This window comes from Numenius arquata, chromosome 5, assembly GCF_964106895.1.
Source record: "Numenius arquata chromosome 5, bNumArq3.hap1.1, whole genome shotgun sequence".
NCBI classification, from domain to species: domain Eukaryota; kingdom Metazoa; phylum Chordata; class Aves; order Charadriiformes; family Scolopacidae; genus Numenius; species Numenius arquata.
In genome coordinates, this window is record NC_133580.1 from 64,787,027 (window position 1) to 64,806,479 (window position 19,453).

The 19,453-nt window shown below is 42.4% G+C and overlaps 1 protein-coding gene across 1 annotated transcript in view; it reads right to left on the reverse strand.

Annotated features, from left to right (window-relative positions):
* The window catches only part of CCDC149 (coiled-coil domain containing 149), a 55,533-nt gene extending 36,298 nt beyond the window's left edge, over nucleotides 1-19,235 (reverse strand). The window contains exons 1-3 of the mRNA XM_074147865.1: nucleotides 19,138-19,235; nucleotides 9,677-9,838; nucleotides 9,096-9,134 (exon numbers count right to left, since the gene is read on the reverse strand). Coding sequence (XP_074003966.1) covers nucleotides 9,096-9,134; nucleotides 9,677-9,838; nucleotides 19,138-19,209 — 273 coding nt within the window. The 5' untranslated portion in view covers nucleotides 19,210-19,235. The remainder of the gene's footprint in view (nucleotides 1-9,095; nucleotides 9,135-9,676; nucleotides 9,839-19,137) is intronic.
* Nucleotides 19,236-19,453: the final 218 nt, after the last annotated feature.

Here is a 19,453-nt window from a genome sequence, read left to right on the forward strand (position 1 = left end):
TTAAACTGAAGTATCTATGGCTATTGCTCAGATGCAATTTTTTTTTTATTTTTTTAAGAAAGCTGACTTTCAATAAAAACCATCCAACCACCAGCCTGAGTTAGTTAAAAGGAACATGATCTGCACAAACCTCTCTGAAACACTTCTATTTATAAAGCCCCTTTTTATGATGAATTTGAACAACTGCTAACTGCAATAGCACATGTAATTTCAACACCTGGGAAGAACTCAATCTCACTAATCAGTGTTTACAGCCACAACACCAGGATTCTAGTAGTCTGTAGTTAAAACCCAGCTCCCAGTAACTGCAGGAAAGGCATTACCGTGCCTACACTAAATCTTCCTGCTCAGATTTATTTCTTTTAAAACCATTTCTCTGGGATTGCAATTCTATGCTGAATTTTATTTGTCAGTCATATAAATGACAACGTGACAAAACCCTTTATACTCGAGACGGAGATTTTGGGAAAAAAAAAAACACCTTTAAATGAAGAATTTTGGACACCAAAATAAACCAGCCTGGTTTAAGCATGCTAAGAGCATTACAATGAGCTAAGTATAGACTCACTCCTTAACGTAAAGCTTCTATTATACTTCTGTTACACTAAAACAACCAAGCTATGTCACAGAAGTAGTCTCCAGCAATTATTCATTTCCCTGGCTTAGACGTTCCATACAATGTATAATTTAGATTGTTCCGAGTTTTAAAGGTTTTGGCAAGACCTCATTAAAGCTCTCGGTTAAATGTGGTTAGAAGGAGAAATACTTGATTTTCAGAAGTGCTCTACTGGGCTTAAGGAGAGCCAGCCAAGAGGATACGTTGAACGACACCTGGACTTGGTACCATTTCTTTGGCATATATAAGAAAACATAGCATGTGGTTGAAAGATGATAAAACTAACAATGGGGGACTGGCTTCGTGAACCTGTAAGCATGGGGTTTTTTTGAGGAAAGGGGAGAAATCTATGCAAGGAGAAAGGCGATTCATTTTTCCACCTGGCAAATTCTTTTCAATATTCATAGAACAAACACAGAATTCACTTAGAAATTCAAGACAGGTTACTTCAGCAGACAATAAAGCTCATATCATTTACGTATGCAACAGAGAACAACTCTCTGAAAATTAGCCAAATTCAGCTTCTCTAGACTCAATTTCTTCAACAGTTTCTTTTGATTCTAGGTGAAGCCTTAAAAAGGCTCCTGTAACTGCCAGAGACTTCTTTCACTCATGCTATTCAGAGCTAACTCCAAAGTACTGATGAAGAGAAATTTCTGAGTGGTGGATAATGGGAGGGAAAGACGTGGAGGTCTATACCCTTCTGCTGCCTCATCTTGTCTTGCCTCTGCAACAACCTCTTTGTTTCTCCTACGCTCTCTCAATGCAACTGTTTGTAATACTAAATAACAGACAGCGCTTCATCCATCTGCCACGGGAAGCTTCCATGTATCATAGAATCATAGAATATCTCAAGTTGGAAGGAACCCCTAAGGACCAGCGAGGCCATCTCCTAACTCCCCGCTGCAGTACTAGATGTAAGAAACTGTCCCTGTAGTTCCTTTTTCCTCTGTCCAAAAGGAAGCACGATCATAGCCAACGATCCCACCAGAAGCCAGGAAGAAAGGAGAAAAAGATTGATGTGAGAACGTCGAGTGGTAAGCGCCAACCTTTATTACACAGGGGGAAAAAAAGCACCATAAATCAGAATAGACCAGAGAGTGAAAGATTCAATGGGATGGGATCACAGACCTCACCCTTTTCCACTTAGACTTTGTTCAAATTTGCAAGAACATTTTTGGGATAGAAGGTGGAAGAGAGCCTTACTTTTAGCTACAGATGAGCATATGAGACTACTGAGGGAAATACCTATAAATATTTATTAACATAAGGCAGTGAATACCTATAAATATTTATTAACATAAGGCAGTGAATACCTGTCAGACAGCAACAGATCTTTGCTCACAACTGACCGATGACCCAAGAAGAAGAGGGGGGGAAGAAAAAAAAGTGACTCCAAATAGTCATCCCTGGCATTATGCACTACACCTGAATTTGGCTCCTTTAGCAATTTTGCAAATCTAGCCACACATACACACAGTGTTATTTTTCTTCACACCACTTTAAAAATGATGGATAGTAACTCAGTCTTTAATATAGCTCTCAATTCTCTTGCACATAAATCTTATCCGACACTTAAAAAAAAAATTAAAAAAAAAAAAAAAAGACTTTCTGCCTTTAGATACTGCTTGAAGAAGTAATTTGGCAAAGGGGAAGAGGGGGGCACTTCCAACCCACCTTTGTGGTTTAAAAATATTTTTAAATAGAAAAAAGTATTTCTATACTGCAGTTTACAGTCTTTTATGTTTCTTTCAGTCACACCTTCAAACAAAGAAGAACACTGAATTATAGGGCTGAGAGAAAAAAAGAAGTCTGATGAAACATTAAGCACACTTGATGGGTGTGACTGATAGCAAATTTAATTGCAGTTTCTCCTCCAATGCATTCATATGATCGCATTGGTTGCATTAATGCGGAAAAACCTGCTTTGCTTACCGGCTACCACTCTTCACTCCAAGGCAGAAGAACTGACAATTTCCCCCAGCACTAGCTTCCTTATAATAAAAAGCAAAAATTATTGTATTTTTCTCTTCAAGTTGAAAAACCACGTAGGGAAGACTTCTGAAATTATAGGTCCTGGGCATACTAGACAAAATACACTTAATATGGCTCATATTTCCCCACAGAAAAACAACAAAATCAAAGCCTTGCCAAGCAGTGACTTGACATAAAACAAGAAGAAGAAACCCCTCCTCTGAGCATCTGCCACTCTGAGAACCAGGCAGGAATCCCACCACAGAAGCACATCAGTCAGAACTTGACAAGGCTCTGCAAAACAAGAAAGACTCGCTTGGGCTCACATACCTTCAAGATACTCAGCAATTGGAATTTTTATAGAGCTGATTAATAGAACCAAAAAGACATTTTTAGCTGTAGACGTATAAAATGAATACTTTTTCCCTCCTTTTCAACCAGTCTTCTGCGTGTTGGATTCGCATAGTGTTGTAGAGGACCAAACACCACCGAGAGCATTTGCTGAAGGCTGACAAACAAAATAAGGTTAACACCAATTACAGACTCCTTTATGAGGCCAGGTTTTGCAAAGCAACTTGCTAACATACATCATAAGCAGCAATGGAGGATGTCAGTATGAACTGCCAGTATCACGAGAAGTTACTTGGCAGAAATTCCTTCACCGTGAAGGTTGAGTAAGGTACTTCAGTCCTCCCATACTTCATGCAGGCATCACGTTTTTGTTCACAGTAGATGAACATGGGCAAAGAGAAATTATTAATTTGTACTTATACAAAAACTACTACAGTAGGATAGAAGAAAAGATCGTTTCATTGGCTTGTTTTATCAGAAATATTTTAGCTGCTTTGAGACCTTAAGGCCAACTTTGGGATAATGCACAAGAATCAAAATCCCTTAAACATTTTGAGTGTTGAGACTAATTAACAGAATATTTATCAAGAGTATTCAGGTGCAGGGGTGTGGACAAGTGCCTCTCTATTCGATTAAGGTAAGACACAGCAACCAGAGGAGAGGTTGTTGTACACATCATGTCTGAACAGCATTCCAAATTTTAACGAGGGACTATCACACCTACTAGAATCAGCATTTCTTCTCTCCCAGCCTCATGTTTACTGCAGAACATACGAGTTGAAGAAACAACAAACTTCAGTGTGCAGAAATCAAAATCTCTCTACCAGCTACACTCTCAGAGCAGGCACATTTTGAAATCCATGGGAATATTGCTCTCTGATGTGTTGCAAGGGCAAACAATCCCACTGTTTTCCATCTGCTAATTCGCATTATGGGAGTCAAACACATGCACCTACAAACCAGAGCAAAGCACGCAGGCCTAAACCCGGCACATGCATAGTGGTTTTCATCTTCAGACCCTCTGAAAAGAAGAGGAAATAACATCAATCTTCACAGAACCCTTGTGAGATAAATACAAAATGATTGCTTACCCTGTAGTGTATTTTATCTGAAGATTTTGTCTCATAGGGCTCTGAAGGCAGCTTTTGTGCCTTAGCACAAGACTAGCAAAACTTCCCAAATTCATTAATTAACAAGAAATAGCCACACTATAGTCACATGAGTCATTTTTTCTGATGATGTCAAGAACGGTCATAAGGTAATCCCTGAGGCTTGTTTCGAAAGTGAATTGTGACAACTGAGTACGTTAAACTAGAAGCTTGGAGTGAAAGGGATCAAAATGGGTCCATTTGCGGTATGTCACAATATACTCCTGTTTGGAACCTCCGGTTCTTCCGATGTTCTGCTTCCCCAAAATGCCACGCTCGTGAGTTTATTCATTAGCGGAACTCAAGCTGTCTCGATGAGTGGGTAGCATGTTGCTGTGATATCAGTCATCACTGAAGCAGTCAGTCTTGGTTTGAATGAATCACCCGAGGACACCTACGAATAACTATAACAGAGTTAAGGACCACGACCTTCAGGAAAGATGCGCACAGGTACTCCGACGAGACTTTTTGCCTGGCAAAAAGTAGCTTCTCAAGCTGGGCTCTACAGTAGGACTATGTCATTGTGTTATGAGGCTCATTATTAGGAGCCTCAAAGAGGGTTCTATGACCATGGGACTCTCTCTAAGGCTCAACAGCTGCTTGGAAGACACAGGAGCCACTTGACTACATGAGGCAAAAGTATCTTTGCCAATAGGTGGACCAACTTCATGAGGAGAGCTTTAAATTATGGAGAAGGGAACAAGAAGGCGTGAGGTAGGGTAGGCAAGCCAAGACCCTGGGATGATGGGTAGACAAGGGACATAGCAATTCACAAAGCAATTGAACTGAAGCCAGCAAGGTGAGGGAGGTCATTCTACCCCTCTACTCCACTCTCCTGAGATCCCACCTGCAGTACTGCATCCTGCTTTGGAGTCCCCAACATAAGAAGGACATGAACCTGTTGGAATGGGTCCAGTGGAGGGCCACGAAGATGCCCAGAGGGCTGGAGCACCTCTCTTATGAAGACAGGCTGAGAGAGTTGGGGTTGTTCAGCCTGGAGAAGAGAAGGCTCCGGGGAGACCTTATAGCCCCTTCACAGTACTTAAAGGGGGCTACAGGAGAGATAGGGAGGGACTCTTGATCAGGGAGTGGAGCCATAGGACGAGGGTTAACCATTTTAAACTGAAAGATTTAGATTATATTTTAAGAAGAAATTCTTTCCTGTGAGGGCGGTGAGGCACTGGAACAAGTTGCCCAGAGAAGCTGTGGCTGCCCCATCCCTGGAGGTGTTCAAGGCCAGGCTGGATGGGGCTTTGATCAACCTGGTCTAGTGGGAGGTGTCCCTGCCCATGGCAGGGGGGTTGGAACTCGATGATCTTTAAGGTCCCTTCTAATTCTAACCATTCTATGATAAGTGTAATTCCTCTGAGCACAGGCATGCAAGGAAGGAAACACCTGCAGAACACTCTTGTAGGGAAAGCTCTTGAGCCTGTACTGCGGAACCGGCACACTTGGATGCCCCTCAGAGACCTCTACTCCAACACATGCAGCATGGGGAACAAAGAGGAGGAGATCGAAGACTGTGTGCAGTTACAGGGCTACAATCTCATTGGGATCATGCAGAAATGTGGGATAGCTGATACAACTGGAGTGCTGTGATGGAGGAATACAGGCTCTTTAGGAAGGACAGCAAGAAGGTGAGGAGGTGCCCTTTATGTGACAGGAGGTGCCCTTTATGTGACAGAGAAGCTGCAATGCACAGAGCTCTGCCTTGGGACAGGTTAGGAGTCAGTTGAGAGCTTCTCGGTCAAGACTAGTGGGCAGATCAACATGCCTGCTGGTGTATTGGGTATCTGCTACAGATGTCCTGATCAGGAAGATCAAAACTTAATATAATTGCAGCAGTAGATAAGGCCTTCTTCACACAACTGGACGAAGCTTTCTGTTCACAGGCCCTGCTCCTCACGAGGGACTTCAGCCACCCCAATTCCTACAGGTATCTGAATACCACCTCCTCCCCTTTTCACTGTGACAGTGGTCCAACGCTGCAATAGGTTGCTCAGGGAGGCTGCGGAGTCTCCATCCTTGCAGATATTCAAAACCTGACTGGAGATGGTCCTGGGCATCCTGCTTTAGGTGGCCCTGCTTGAGCAGGGGGATTGGACTAGTTGATCTTTAGAGCTGCCTTCCGACCTCAACCATTCTGTGATCTTGTGATGTTTAGCTCCATATAATTTGATTCCTCATACATTTAAAACACAAATATAAGCCCTGGCCAGTGAATATATGCATCGTGGCTTTATTCTTGACACACAGCCCCACTGCAAACCCATTATCTCCAACTGAGTGGTCGCACTGAGGTGAAATTAAGCAAAGCGTATTTAGGACTGTGGCCCAGCACAGTCATTTTCCTAACCATGCGTTTTACTTCACCTTTGTTTATTCAAAGGAACTCATTTGTATTAAAAGAACTTCCACTTCATATAGAAGGTCAAGGATTCACTGATCTGTTATTTCAATGACAAAGCTTCTCCCAAACTAAAGTTATACTAAAAATATAAGCAATATTGATGAAAATAATAGTCAGTATAAATCAAGGTAGAAATCCCATCTATTGTTTTTTTTTCTTTAAGTTTCCCAGCATGGCAACACTGTCCTACAGAAATCCAGTATTTGTTTGTCAATGTCATAAAAAAGTTTTATATCACAGCAAATGCATATACCACTGCAGAATGGTAGAATTTCTGTTTATATAGGATGCACAATGGAGGAACTATAGACAGAGCAACTTTTCAAGATGCCTTTCAAAATGGGAAGTGTCTATTGTTCACCATCTCCGGTGAATTTTAACATCAAAAACAACTCCTCGTTATTCCTGTCCTCCTGAAACATTTCACCTTTCCATTACTTATCCAAAAATTACCCTACAGCTGACCCCACGAGATACTATAAAACTACCTCCAACCACAGCCCTTAATTGTGAATGTTTGGTAAGATGGACCGGGAAAGCACTGGCAGCTCATAGGCTGCGATAACAACACTAATGGTAAAATATTTACTGCAGGAAAAAAGTAGAACAGTTTCTCATTCCTGCTTTTGTTGGTTGGCAGAAGTCAATACACACAGAGCAATCTTTGGTACCACGGCGCACACAGCTTTGAGAGGGAAAACGCTGCACGTGAAGATACCTTTAAGTAACACCAATTTTACAAAACCAAATTCCGAGCTAACTGCTTGCTGATAGAAATTGCCTGGTTACATGGCATTTCCATATAAAACATGAAATTTCTATGTTGAAAAAAAAGGAGAGAAGGTACGGTGTGAAAAGCAAAGATATTTTAAGAAGTGACAAAGCGTAATTGATAACAAAGGTGAAAAATGAAGAGATGAAGGAGAAGAAAGTAACAATTCCAACCCACCTATTACTTTTAAGGGTCTAGATTGCAATTTCAACAAAATTTCTCTGTTACAGTAAAGAAACGTAACAGATTGCATATTGTTCAGCATGTTATGTTTTCCTCTCATTTCTGACTATGAGAACAACATGCACTTTTGTGTCACATAAAATTCATTACAGGATCAGGGTCTCCGTTTTTATAAAGCGAGCGAGATCACAAACTTCTCCCAGAAGGCAACTAGGATTCTGGGCAAAAAGGCGACAGAAAAGGCCCAAAACAGCACAGAGAACTTCACTCTTTCTTAGATGAGAAAATGTTAAGAAATGTCGTGCATTAATAATGGAAAAATATTAATAACTTTATTTTATTATCCTTTGATGCATTTCTCAAATCAAAACTATACTCTTTCTCAGAAAGGTTGCCCTAACTACTCCAGAGTACCCACCTTGTATGCTACCGGCACACTTTGTGGGAAAATGAAAACTTGAGAAGTGCACTAACACCCTACAAGATTTTCTTTCTTTCACTGTTACCTAGCGTAAACATGTAACTTCCTCAGGAGAAAGAAAAAAAAAAAAAAAAAAAAGACTCCTAAACTAGATTATTAAATGACTTTCCAGGCCCCTAACATGGTAAGATTTGCCAAAACTTAATATAATTGCAGCTTCTGAATTTGTTTCTAAAATAATAGTAAAATTTAGTCTAAGTGTCAGATTTATTTGTTTTGAAAGACAGAAGAGTAATTAGAACAACATCCATGGGATGGCAAATCTCCCTTCCTACTTATCTCTGTAATGACCCATATAGTGCACTGGGTTTTGTCCTTCTAATTGTATATTCCTCAGCTCCAGTTTTAGTAATCAGAATGCACAAACTTATCTGGTCATAAACTTTTATTAGAACTCTGTTGAAATAACAGAATACCAAATAAATTATGCTAAATATTGAGCAAGTTAAATGATTCTACACTGAGCCACTCATTTCTTGGCAGCTATTTGTTTAAGTGCCTGAAGGAGTAATTACACTGCCTCTGAAAGTTTAGTTTAAAACAACCAAAACCCTAAAGCCCTTAAACTTTTAAGAAAGTGGCAAGAACTACATGCAGACTCCCAGGGAAAGGAAGACGAGTAAAACTTCTGACCCATTAAAGGAATGCAATAACCATGTTTTAAACACGGCTAAGAGACTTTTAGAACTGGCAATTACAGTAACAATTTTTGTTCTTTTGGGTTCTCCTCCTCTCCCTGCTCAAACATTGTCTTTTTGGTGCCATTTTTCTCTAAAACTTAAGATAATTTTAGAAGGTGATAATCAACACTTCACAACAGGGACACACTATGTGGATCTCCAGGAACAAAAAAAACCAAAGTGAGCTGGCAAAAAGTTTTTCAGGGGAACCATAAAATGCAATTACCATTGCTCTGACCATTTATAACTCATAGAGCCCAAGTGACTTGTGAGGGTACCTAACGGAAAACAGTACTCACAACAATACAGTAACAATCGTGGAATGTTTAGACAAAAGCACAAGCAGCCACAGTTTAAAGACTGAGCTTTTCAATAGACAGAAATGTTTGCTTTTTACCAGATTTCTTAGGTAATATTTTCACACTTTTGCAAAGTAATTTTGTAGCAGATAAATAACACCAACTGAAAAACAAATCCTACCTGTTTCCTCTTTTCAGGCGGAAGGGATGGATCCCCATCCTACAAATAAATGGATACATTTTATTGGCAACTTATTTCTGAAGCCAGCAACTATATTAACTGTGTGGATCAAGCTTTAAAACATGTATTTTAGCTAAAATGTTATCAAAATTGTTTCTAAAATACTGCATCCTGATTAATACCAGTAATATTAATTTCAACTCAAAAAATTGTCTAAGGCTGAAGATTTGTTTACATTTCTAGAGCAGCAAGTCATTACAAATTTATGTTGCATTATTTTTCATAACAGTGCATTAAGTTGCTGTGGAATAATAATACTGCAGTCAGTTTTTAAATGGAATTATGACTGAAACTAATTTCCTCAGAGCACGCACTGTCTTTCTGTGTCTTATATAACAGGCACTACCTCATCAATGCGGAACAAATGAGTAATAATATGATCAGGGCTGTACAACTGCAGGACTACTGTAAACAAGTGCCTAAACATTTTTACAGCAGTCATTATGGACTTCTTTCCATTTTTTAATTTTGAGGTTCACCCTTGTCCCCCAGTTATACAGTATTCATAAAGAACAACCTACAATCAGCTCCCGGTACTTCTTTTTCAGTGACTGGTGTCGTTCCCGCAACTGGTTGGCCATGAGCTTGTACTGGTCTCTTTCTTGTTGACAGGTGTCCAGCTCTTTGGAAAGGATTAGCAATGCCTCCTTTTTACTTTCGAGCTTCCTTTTGCACACCAGATACTGTGGAAGAGAAAAAAAAAAAACCCATAATTGTAACAAGACTTTTCTACCACAGCCTGTACTGGATTCAAGAAGCTCAAATTTTTCCTCTAAAAAGATGGAAGAAGGCTGTCCACACGAGATCGAAGCCTGCCACAAGTCATCTTCGCTTTTAATAACAATCACAGAATGACAGAATGATATGGGGTTGGAAGAGACCTCTGGAGATCATCTAGTCCAACCCCCCTGCCAGAGCAGGTCCACCCAGAGCAGGTTGCACAGGAACGTGTCCAGGCAGGTTTTGAATGTCTCCAGAGATGGAGACTCCATCACTTCTCTGGGCAGCCTGTCCCAGGGCTTTGGCACCCTCACAGGAAAGAAGTTTCTCCTCATGTTTAGAAGGAGCTTCCCATGTTCCAGTTTGTGCCCATTACCTCTTGCCCTGTCACTGGGCGTCACTGAAAAAAGATGAGAAAGAATTCTGTTGTATCAGAAGCCTGCAATCCACTTGTAAGGCCACATGCTCACCTGACCACAGTGAATTAGAGAAATTCAGCAATTCAAGGTTCTCCTCTGTTTCCTCACATGCAATAGTATGGGGAATCCCACAATTTGACCCACAGTCCTGAGAAGGCTGCTGGAAGGAAGAAGCCTTTGCAAACTCCCTTTTCTACTTCTGTCCAGCTGTCTGTTAGCAACCAGCATTTCCCACCTCATCCTCCCTTCCCTCCTCCTCTTCCTCGCCACCAGCAATGTCCTCTGGGCTCAGCCTTCCACCTGGGCAGTGAAACAGGAGCACGGTACCATGAGTGGTAATCAAAATTTACCTTGAGTCTGAAGCAATTACAGTGTGACACCCTGTCAGCACAGGTAAAAAACTATTTCAGCTGTGATACTATACACATAGAATGCTTAGAGTTGGAAGGGACCTTAAAGATCATCGAGTTCCAACCCCCCTGCCATGGGCAGGGACACCTCCCACCAGACCAGGTTGATCAAAGCCCCATCCAGCCTGGCCTTGAACACCTCCAGGGATGGGGCAGCCACAGCTTCTCTGGGCAACCTGTTCCACTGTCTCACCACCCTCACAGGAAAGAATTTCCTCCTAATATCTAAATCTCCCCTCTTCCAATTTAAAACCATTACCCCTTGTCCTGTCACTACACTTCCCGAGTTAAAAAAATGGGAATAATGTGGGAATAATGCAGGAATATTGCAAGGACCGGACTGGGGAGGGAAGGCAGAGGTGAGCGTAGGGCTCATGCACAAAGTAAAGCAGAACATGCAAATCTTGGCTGTTCTGCATCAGTCTGATCTGCTTCATTGCCATTCCCTGCCGGGAGGAAGAGACAGTAACGTGTGTGTCATCCTTTCCTGCAGCAGCTGAATGTTACCTATCGGAAGTTTCAGGCAACTTTTTTCACTTAAGGGGATGTTCAATCAGCAGATTCTTTTTACCCCTTACTTGACACCGCTCATGTTAAAGCATATATTTCTATTTCTGATGTTACTCACATAAGACGTGGCACTAAATACTTTCGGAACGTGCTCTGCAAGAGACCAAATATCACAGCAGTCATGAAAACAATTTATAGTTTCATTATATACTCTGACAAGAATACTTTGTCATTACGGGCTCTTGCACAAAGCAAGAGCATCAGCACTTCCATGCTCTTCAAGTCAGTGCTGTTCTTTGGGACATTCGTATGTACTACTTCCTTGGATTTGACTCTGTTAACCTCAATTTCAAGTCAATGAGAAAGGGAAAAAGGAGTTTGGTACATTAGTACAGCCAACGATTTCCAAAAATGGTAAACGCTTAGTTGCAAAAAAGCAGGAAGGGAATGAGAAAAGCAATTCCAAGAAGGATTTGAACTCTCGAAAAGGACACTTCCACCTTGGATTAATTTTATTTCTGGCAATACCGAAGTTGAAATCCTGCCATAAATTTTCTGGATTATGATGCCTTGGCATCAACAAAGGCAACTGTACCTATGTACTTATGTCCTTACTGATACCTTACACAAATGTCAAGTCCCCTGATAAAGCACTGAAAGGCATCAGAAGCTAAACTCTAATATTGTCAGCAAGTGATTGCAGTGATGCGGTAACCTGCTTCAAACTTGATAAAATAATTCCTTCCCTTACAGTGAAAGATTTGCCTCTGAATCTCTCTTCTTTTATTCCAGTTTCATGTCTTAATTCTAAAATGTACCTTCACTAAATTGTTTTTAAATACTAACAGTAATAGCAAATAAAAATGAGTAAAAGCAAACCTCAAAATCACTTTAAAAAAAAAACCCCAACAGCCCAAAACCCCTGAACCAAGAAGCCTGTCCTGCTCCTTTAAGCACCAGGAAGAACAAAGCTGGCCCATTCAGCCAAGCCGACCCGGAACCCGTTCAACGTACACAGCGGGAGGGGAGCAAAGCCAAACATCTCCCCTTCGGACACCCGCACCACCAGTGGGTGCCTCCCAGCCCTGCCACGAGTGCCGGTGTATGAAACGGCGTACGAGGGAGTGGGAATCTAACTGGAGCATGTGGATAAGACTATAAAAAAAAAAAAAAATACTTATCAGGCAGGAAATGCAGAGCTAGCGCTAAACAAATCTTGCTTCTGCCGTGAGTCACAGCTCTCCACAAAGGACACACTCAAAGCGTAAAAGAAGGCTTTACCTTTCCCAGCGGCGCCGGCAGGGGCAAGGCAATTGTCCATTATCTGTTAGGTTGAGGATAACGAACCATAAACAGATTAAATATACAAACAGATTAAACAGAACCAGAAACAGTTGTGTTCGGGGCTCTAAATGAAAAGGAATCATGATCTCCTCCTTGTTTAAAGTATATTTTAATTTGATGAATTATATACTGATGATGTGCCAGATGGAAGGAAGGGGCTTGGCATCTCTCATCAACGTACTGTTTGGATTTTACTATAAAAATGACCACCCAGCAGACTTTTTGAAGCCATTTTTGCCTTTTGCGTATATTGACTTTTCAAAATAAATGGGATAAAAATACTAATCATGTATAGTAATTTGTTTCCATGGGCTTATGGTACAAGAAGCAATAAAGCCAGAGCATTTCTGTGCAATTTGATTATTTGAAAGAGCTGTGTTTCCAATTCCCATTACCATTTTTGAAGGAAAAACAAATTACACAAAGACAGGCCTCAAAGAGGTTATTCAATATATATGCTTCTGAACGTTAAAAAAAAAAAAGTCCTAATAATGGCCATAAACTTTCCTAACAACTGTACACCAGAAATGGATTCTACTCAGGGAAACAACTGAGTCCCACCAACAATTTCCCATCTATGGACAAATAAGTGCACCAAAATTGGTATGCTATCAAAAGGAACATAGGAGTTTAACAATCTTTTTGGAGCAATGCAAGCAAAAAGGAAAATTTTCTCCTATAGGCTGAGAAAAAGCATTCTCTGCATGCTTCTGGCATTCATATAGAGATTTCTTCCACTGCAATTGAAAGAAAAAGCCCAAGTCTCACATACTATTAGTGACACAAACAAATGAATTCTATTATGCACTACAGTTACTATAAAATATTCTTAATATCTTTTGTTTCTTTTTCATTGATATCCCAAAAGAACCTGAGTTTAAAAAGCAAAGTTAACCAAGAACCAGCTGCTACACTTTCAATCTAAAAGCTACAACGTACAATTTCCCCTATCTGTCTAGTGACTTTTTATCTACCAATTCCCTGTTATCTGCAATAAAGCAAATTATAATTGCTACAAGGAAGATCATAATAATTAAAGGAATATATACGACATCCTACGCTACTGCCTGAACTGCTTTACAGCCAGATAACTACTTTAGTAAAATTGAGTAAAAAAAGACTGACGTTACAGGAGAGTGTAACTGCTCCAAGGTGACCCTCTACATCAAACACTTTGTATTTGTCCATGGCTATTTTTAGTGACAAATCTGGATAGATCTCATTAACGACGCCGTAGACATGGTCTAATAATCTGATGCAGCTGGGACACTGTCAAGGTTTTAGACTTTCTTTTTTTAAACCAACAAACACACCAAATTCCTATCACAAAATAATTTATTTTAAATTTGTACAAATTACTGGTCTATACTTGGGGATTTTATGGCAATTAGCGCCAAGAAGGAAAATATCTGATCTGCTGAGGGTAAAAGTGGAGATACCATCTCCAAACTGTGCTTTGAAATCACTGCAGATCATATCCTGTGTTCTCGCAACGTTCCAGGACTCAGAGTCCTCCCAAATGCAGGTCTGGAAACCCTATCATCCACCAGGCTCTCGGAGAAACCATGAATCCTCCTCACCGTCTTTTGGCCAAGAGATCCAACTGCTACTGAACTGGCTGAAGTTTTATCCAATTTCTCCTCGCTGTACTCTTGGAAGCAATTTTGTTATGCCAATGACAAACTGAAGAGTCCCAAAATGCACTGTAACATCACTATTAGGGGAGTTTGTTGAGTGTGTTTCAGTGATGCTGCTCCCCTTGACTTAAAACTTTTCAACTTACCTGAAAGAGTCAAGCACTCAAAAGCCAGAGAAATACACAATTACTGGCCAGTTGCCTGCTCATGTCCTCACCTTTGATAACACCTGAAACAATGCAGCGTCCTTGGTTCCTGCTGCCCAGTGCTTGCTACCTCTTGACTGCTGAAACACACCCCAGGCTGTTACCACTCACTGATGATCTAAGTGATAGAAGCAGCTCCCCAGAACACCATGCCTTGTCTTGGTGCCAGTATTACACCACAACATGTTCACTGGTCACTTAGGAATCACCATCATTGAATTTGATTAGTCAAAATAACACTATATTGCAATGTGGCCCAACCCTTAAAAGTTTTGTACGCTGTGAATTGGATTACATGATTAATTTCCCCATGTTTGCTCCTCAACATCCCTGTGGGTATCTTAGTCCAACATGGAAACGTGAGAAGCAAAGACTTGTTTGGTTGCCTTAAAGCCCAGGGTGCAGATCTCCGCAGCACCTCTCCCATAGCTCCCGAGAACTTTTAGAGAGCAGGAAGTCACGGTGCCAGCTCTTTTAGTGTTTCCACTTCCTTTTCCAAATGACAAAGCCATTCTGATGCCAACCCAATCACCATAGGGACCTCAGAGCATCCGCTCCACTTTGGTCTTCCCTACAGCCCGTGTTTGAAAAAGCTCTGAAATCAGTGGCTCCAAAGCCTGTCGGGTCCCCTCATATAGGTTTGGTGACTTACATTTCACACCCTGTTTGAAAAGGCAACATGACAGAAAGTTAGAGACGTGGTATAAACATAAAAATCTCACCAATTTTCCTTCCTCTTCTCTCTTGTCCACATAAAAAAAACAAAACAACATATTATGCAGCCAATGGGAAAGGCATGCTCTGCCAACTACAGGAAGGTTAGTTTTCTCACTCTTATTCAGAATTCACCTCTGGAACATTTTGCTATTTCAACTAGAACTACTGCTCACATGTCACACATTCAATAAATAATTCCCCAAAACTCGTTCTCCAAGTTTTAGGTGGGCAATTACTAGGCAAGGGAGCTCAAGAGCACAAGCGTATCGCTTCCCTCTGTGCTGCCGAAAACCACACACAGTTAATAATCAAGAAATAGCCTCTTGAGAGTGACAAATTAAATGGAGACTAAATTTCTTCCAACTAATTTTAGGAGGCACAGTCACATATGAGTAGCTGTAAATAGCATAGAGTAAATGCTCTAATGTGTGGGAGGTGACAAGGAAAAGAGAAGTATTTTGACATTGGACTTAATAAGTTGGCAAATCCGAGGGAGAAGCGAGCAGAAAGGACAGAGGACAACCACTCTACTCTTATGGGTTTCCTAGGAAACCTTTCTTGCTTCCATTGGAAAACACCGTCAGAAGTACACGTTCCCCAAGCAGTATTAAATTAGGATGGGTGCCAACTCCCGATGAAGTGAATGGAAGCACACTCGCTGACTTCAGCAGAACGGAGACCGAACCTTGTAGAAGTCAGGTCTCTAAAGCAAGGACAGAGGTGGTAATGCACATCACGTAAAAGTGGTTTTTTTCCTATCACACCTGATGTCCCAGTACTGTTAAACTCATCCCACCACCCCAAGATACAATTCACACCACCTACTACTTTCTCCATCACTGATTCTGTCACCCATCCTTAGAACAAACGATTCCAAGACAGATTACGTGGGATTCAGGCAAAAACTGAAATCACACCCTTCTCCACAGCAGAACAGACACAGCTGGCAGCTTCTACAACCTTTCAAAAAGCAGCCCCCAACTACCCACAAACAAAGTTCATATATTGTGTTTTTCATTCGTATTCATTCATCTCCCTTATAGAGACAGGAAAACTGAGCCACTAAGGAGTTGACTCACTTGAGTTCCTGTAAATCAACAGCTTAGCATATCCATAGACATGGCTGTCAGGCTGAGAAGTAAGTACATTTAAAAACACTTAAAGGCAAACAAAGAAAACTCAGCAACCAAGATTCTGGTGACAAAAATTATTTTCAAGCATTCTATTCTCTTCAGTGAAGAGTACAGTATAACCACCCCTCTGTGACTGCTTCCTAGCAGCGCACTCAGCAAAGCGACTAATAACCGACACACTTTCCTCTTTTCATCCTCTTGCAGGTGGCAGAAGTATTCTGCTCGCACCAAGGATTTTTCTTTTTTTTTTAAAATAAAGAGACATTCAAAGGCTTGTTCAAAGCAATGGGCCTTACTCTTGGGACAGTATTTTGAGCTTCATGAAGATCGCTTGTTTCTGGAAGACTTAGGCGACCACCTCAGTCCAGCCAGCAAGGAAGTTCTTGCTATGGTTCAGTTTCACTTGTGTCAAACAAGCAGTTATTGACCAGGTCTTCATCCTACAGCTTTACACAGGCTTTTAAATAACCTAAACATGAGTCATTCAGCGAGGTAAACGTTTAACAAAAACCCAGACTCCAAGCAAAAATTATGTGGTAACCCAACAGAGTACTTTACCTATTATGTGTATATATTCATCCACCATCAATACTTGAACTCAGCTAAAGAACGGGCAAAATTTATGTGGATTCTCACTCCTGAAGCTTGTTCTTTTGTATTCAGTTGGCGAGATTATCAGTGGAAATAATGACTCTTTCTGCTCCTTCAGTATTTGCTAAGCTGGCTTTGTCCCAGTATTCCTTCCTACGTCATCCTATTTAGAGTTAGTTTAAAGAATGTTCAAGGTACATATGGCACAAAGATTGTTCAGAGTTCCAGGTGCACGCTAGGCCCGAAACACATGTGGCTGTAGTGGAAAAATACATGAACGTGGAGGCAAAAGAACAAGCAAGAAGTTAGTGACGAGCATAATAAAAGCAGAGAAAGGTGTGTGACAGAGTACAGAGCAAAAGGCGCTGTAACGGAACAGAAGTCAAAAGGAAAGAAAAAAGAGTAAATACAGAAAGAGACTGGAACACACCTAAAAAACCAAGCATTTTTTTTATCTAATGAAGAATGAAAAGCCAAGCTATAAAATTATAGAGTGTTTATTTAGAGCTACCATATCTTTTCTTGCCCGTGCTATCTTACATTTTGAAATAATTTCAAAAGGTCTATGAAATGTGTAGGGAACAAAACTTAAATTACCTAGCGCTGAAGCTAAGAGTCCTGGAGAAGCTCTGTACCACTAAGGGATACAGTAAACTGGAAAAACTTATTACAGGTTACTCCAGAAGTCAGAGCCACTTTCTCAGAGACCCATTACAATGTTGGAGTTAACAGGTAAATCACACAAAGTTAATCACAATAGCCAAAGGAAGAGGAAGGCAAAAGAGGGAAGCCTCTCCCCTGACAGCACGTGCTACAGACTTCATGCAGAAAAATTGGCTGTAGTCCTGCTGTGGGAACAGAGAGAAAGGAAGGAAAAAATGGAATATAAATCACTAGGCTGCTAATTGTTCCTGAAAAAAAAAAAAAAAAAAAAAAATTGTATGTTTGATTAAGTATTTGCAAGAATGTAGCTTAGTACAGTCATTAAACTTCACTGCAATCAAGAAGCCCCTAAACCAGAAATAGGTGTTCAATTTCAGGACTGAGTTTCTGGGTTAAATCATATCAAAAGTAAAAAAGTTCCAAACTAATTCTAAATGACTTTTAAAAGCCAAGAACAGTGGCATTTCCTTTGAATGAATTGTCTCTATCTCTTAGCCTTCCCTGCCACGTGACACCACTCCTGGCCCCCAAATAAAAACTCCGTTTGGGAAATGAGATGTCAGATGCAACTCTGCACAATCAGGATACTACCGAAAGTATACTTTTCACTTTCTTCTGGATTAGTTTGTGTGTTTGCATAGGCAGACTCCACTTCTGGACGTACTGCACTAGCACAGACCGGGGCCACGCAATATAAGGGAGGCAAAGCCCTCCTGAAATCAGAAGAATTCACCAGTGTCACTCCTGCTCTAGGACAGCAGACTCGGTCAGTGCGATCTAGACCCATGCCGTTTACACGGAAGTTTTGTTTGCGAGCTGTAAACATAAAAATACTACTTCTATTGTTATGCAAAATTAACGCAACTAAAAATAAACCTGCAATGTAAAAATCAGCATGCCAACCTAACTCAAACTTCACGGTTTTGCCTATTAAACAGCCTTGACTTCGATGATACTCCTTTAAAGCACACTGACCTCAAGTTGTTCTGAGTTTGGTAACTTACCCATTGCGGATCTTTTAAGGCGGACAATAAAATGTAAGCTGAAAACCCTCCCTCTACCTGTTGAAGCTCATGGTCCCTACCCTATTAAGAGACTGCACACAGGACACCGTGGGTTCCAAACCCCTTTCACGCGTGACTCCACTGAAGGAAGAACACGAAGCCTGTGCCAGAGGAGGGGACCCGCCGGGACAGGGCTGTCCCCCGCCCGCCCTCACAGCCGGCAACGGGGCGAAGGCCAGGCCCCCGAGGCCACCCCCACAGCTGAGTCCCCGGCCACCGCAAGCCACACGGCGGCTAATGGAGGCCAGAGACTCCCAGGCACTCCTCCCCGATATTCGGCGGCCATGCAGGGGGTCGGGGCCGGCCGTGCCATGGGGCGGCACATCTCAGCCTTGCCAGCCGACGCTTCAATGCCCCCCCTGCCGCCGCCCCGGCCGCGGGAGTCGGGGCCCCTCTCGGCTCCGGGCCGGCGTTCCCTCCTGCCGGCTGTGCCCCCCGCCCCGGCGGGGCAGCAGCAGCAGGGGGCCGCGGCGGGGCCACCACCCGCCCCTCTCCCCCAGCGTCCAGGCCGCGCCGCGGGAGACATGGCGCCCCGGCCCGGCGCCTGCCCCCGGCCCCGTCGCCTCACCTCGCTCACCAGCCCCTGCCAGTCGCTCTCGCTGCGCTGGGAGCTCATGGCTCCGGCGGGCCGCGGCGGCATGCGGCGACAAGCGGCTCCGCCCGCCCCGGCCTTCCGCCGAGGAGCCTGGGGGGAGAGGCGGGGCCTGCAGCCGCCTCTTGCCTCCCGGCCGGGGCCTCCCAGCGGCGTCCCGGGCACGGGCCTGCCGGAGCCGGGGCTGCCGGAGCCGGGCCACCGCCCGCGGCCTGGCGCGGCCCTGCCGGGCCCCGGGCCGCTTCCACACGGCGAAGTTCCCCGGCAGGGCCGCGGTGTCTGGGCGAGAGGG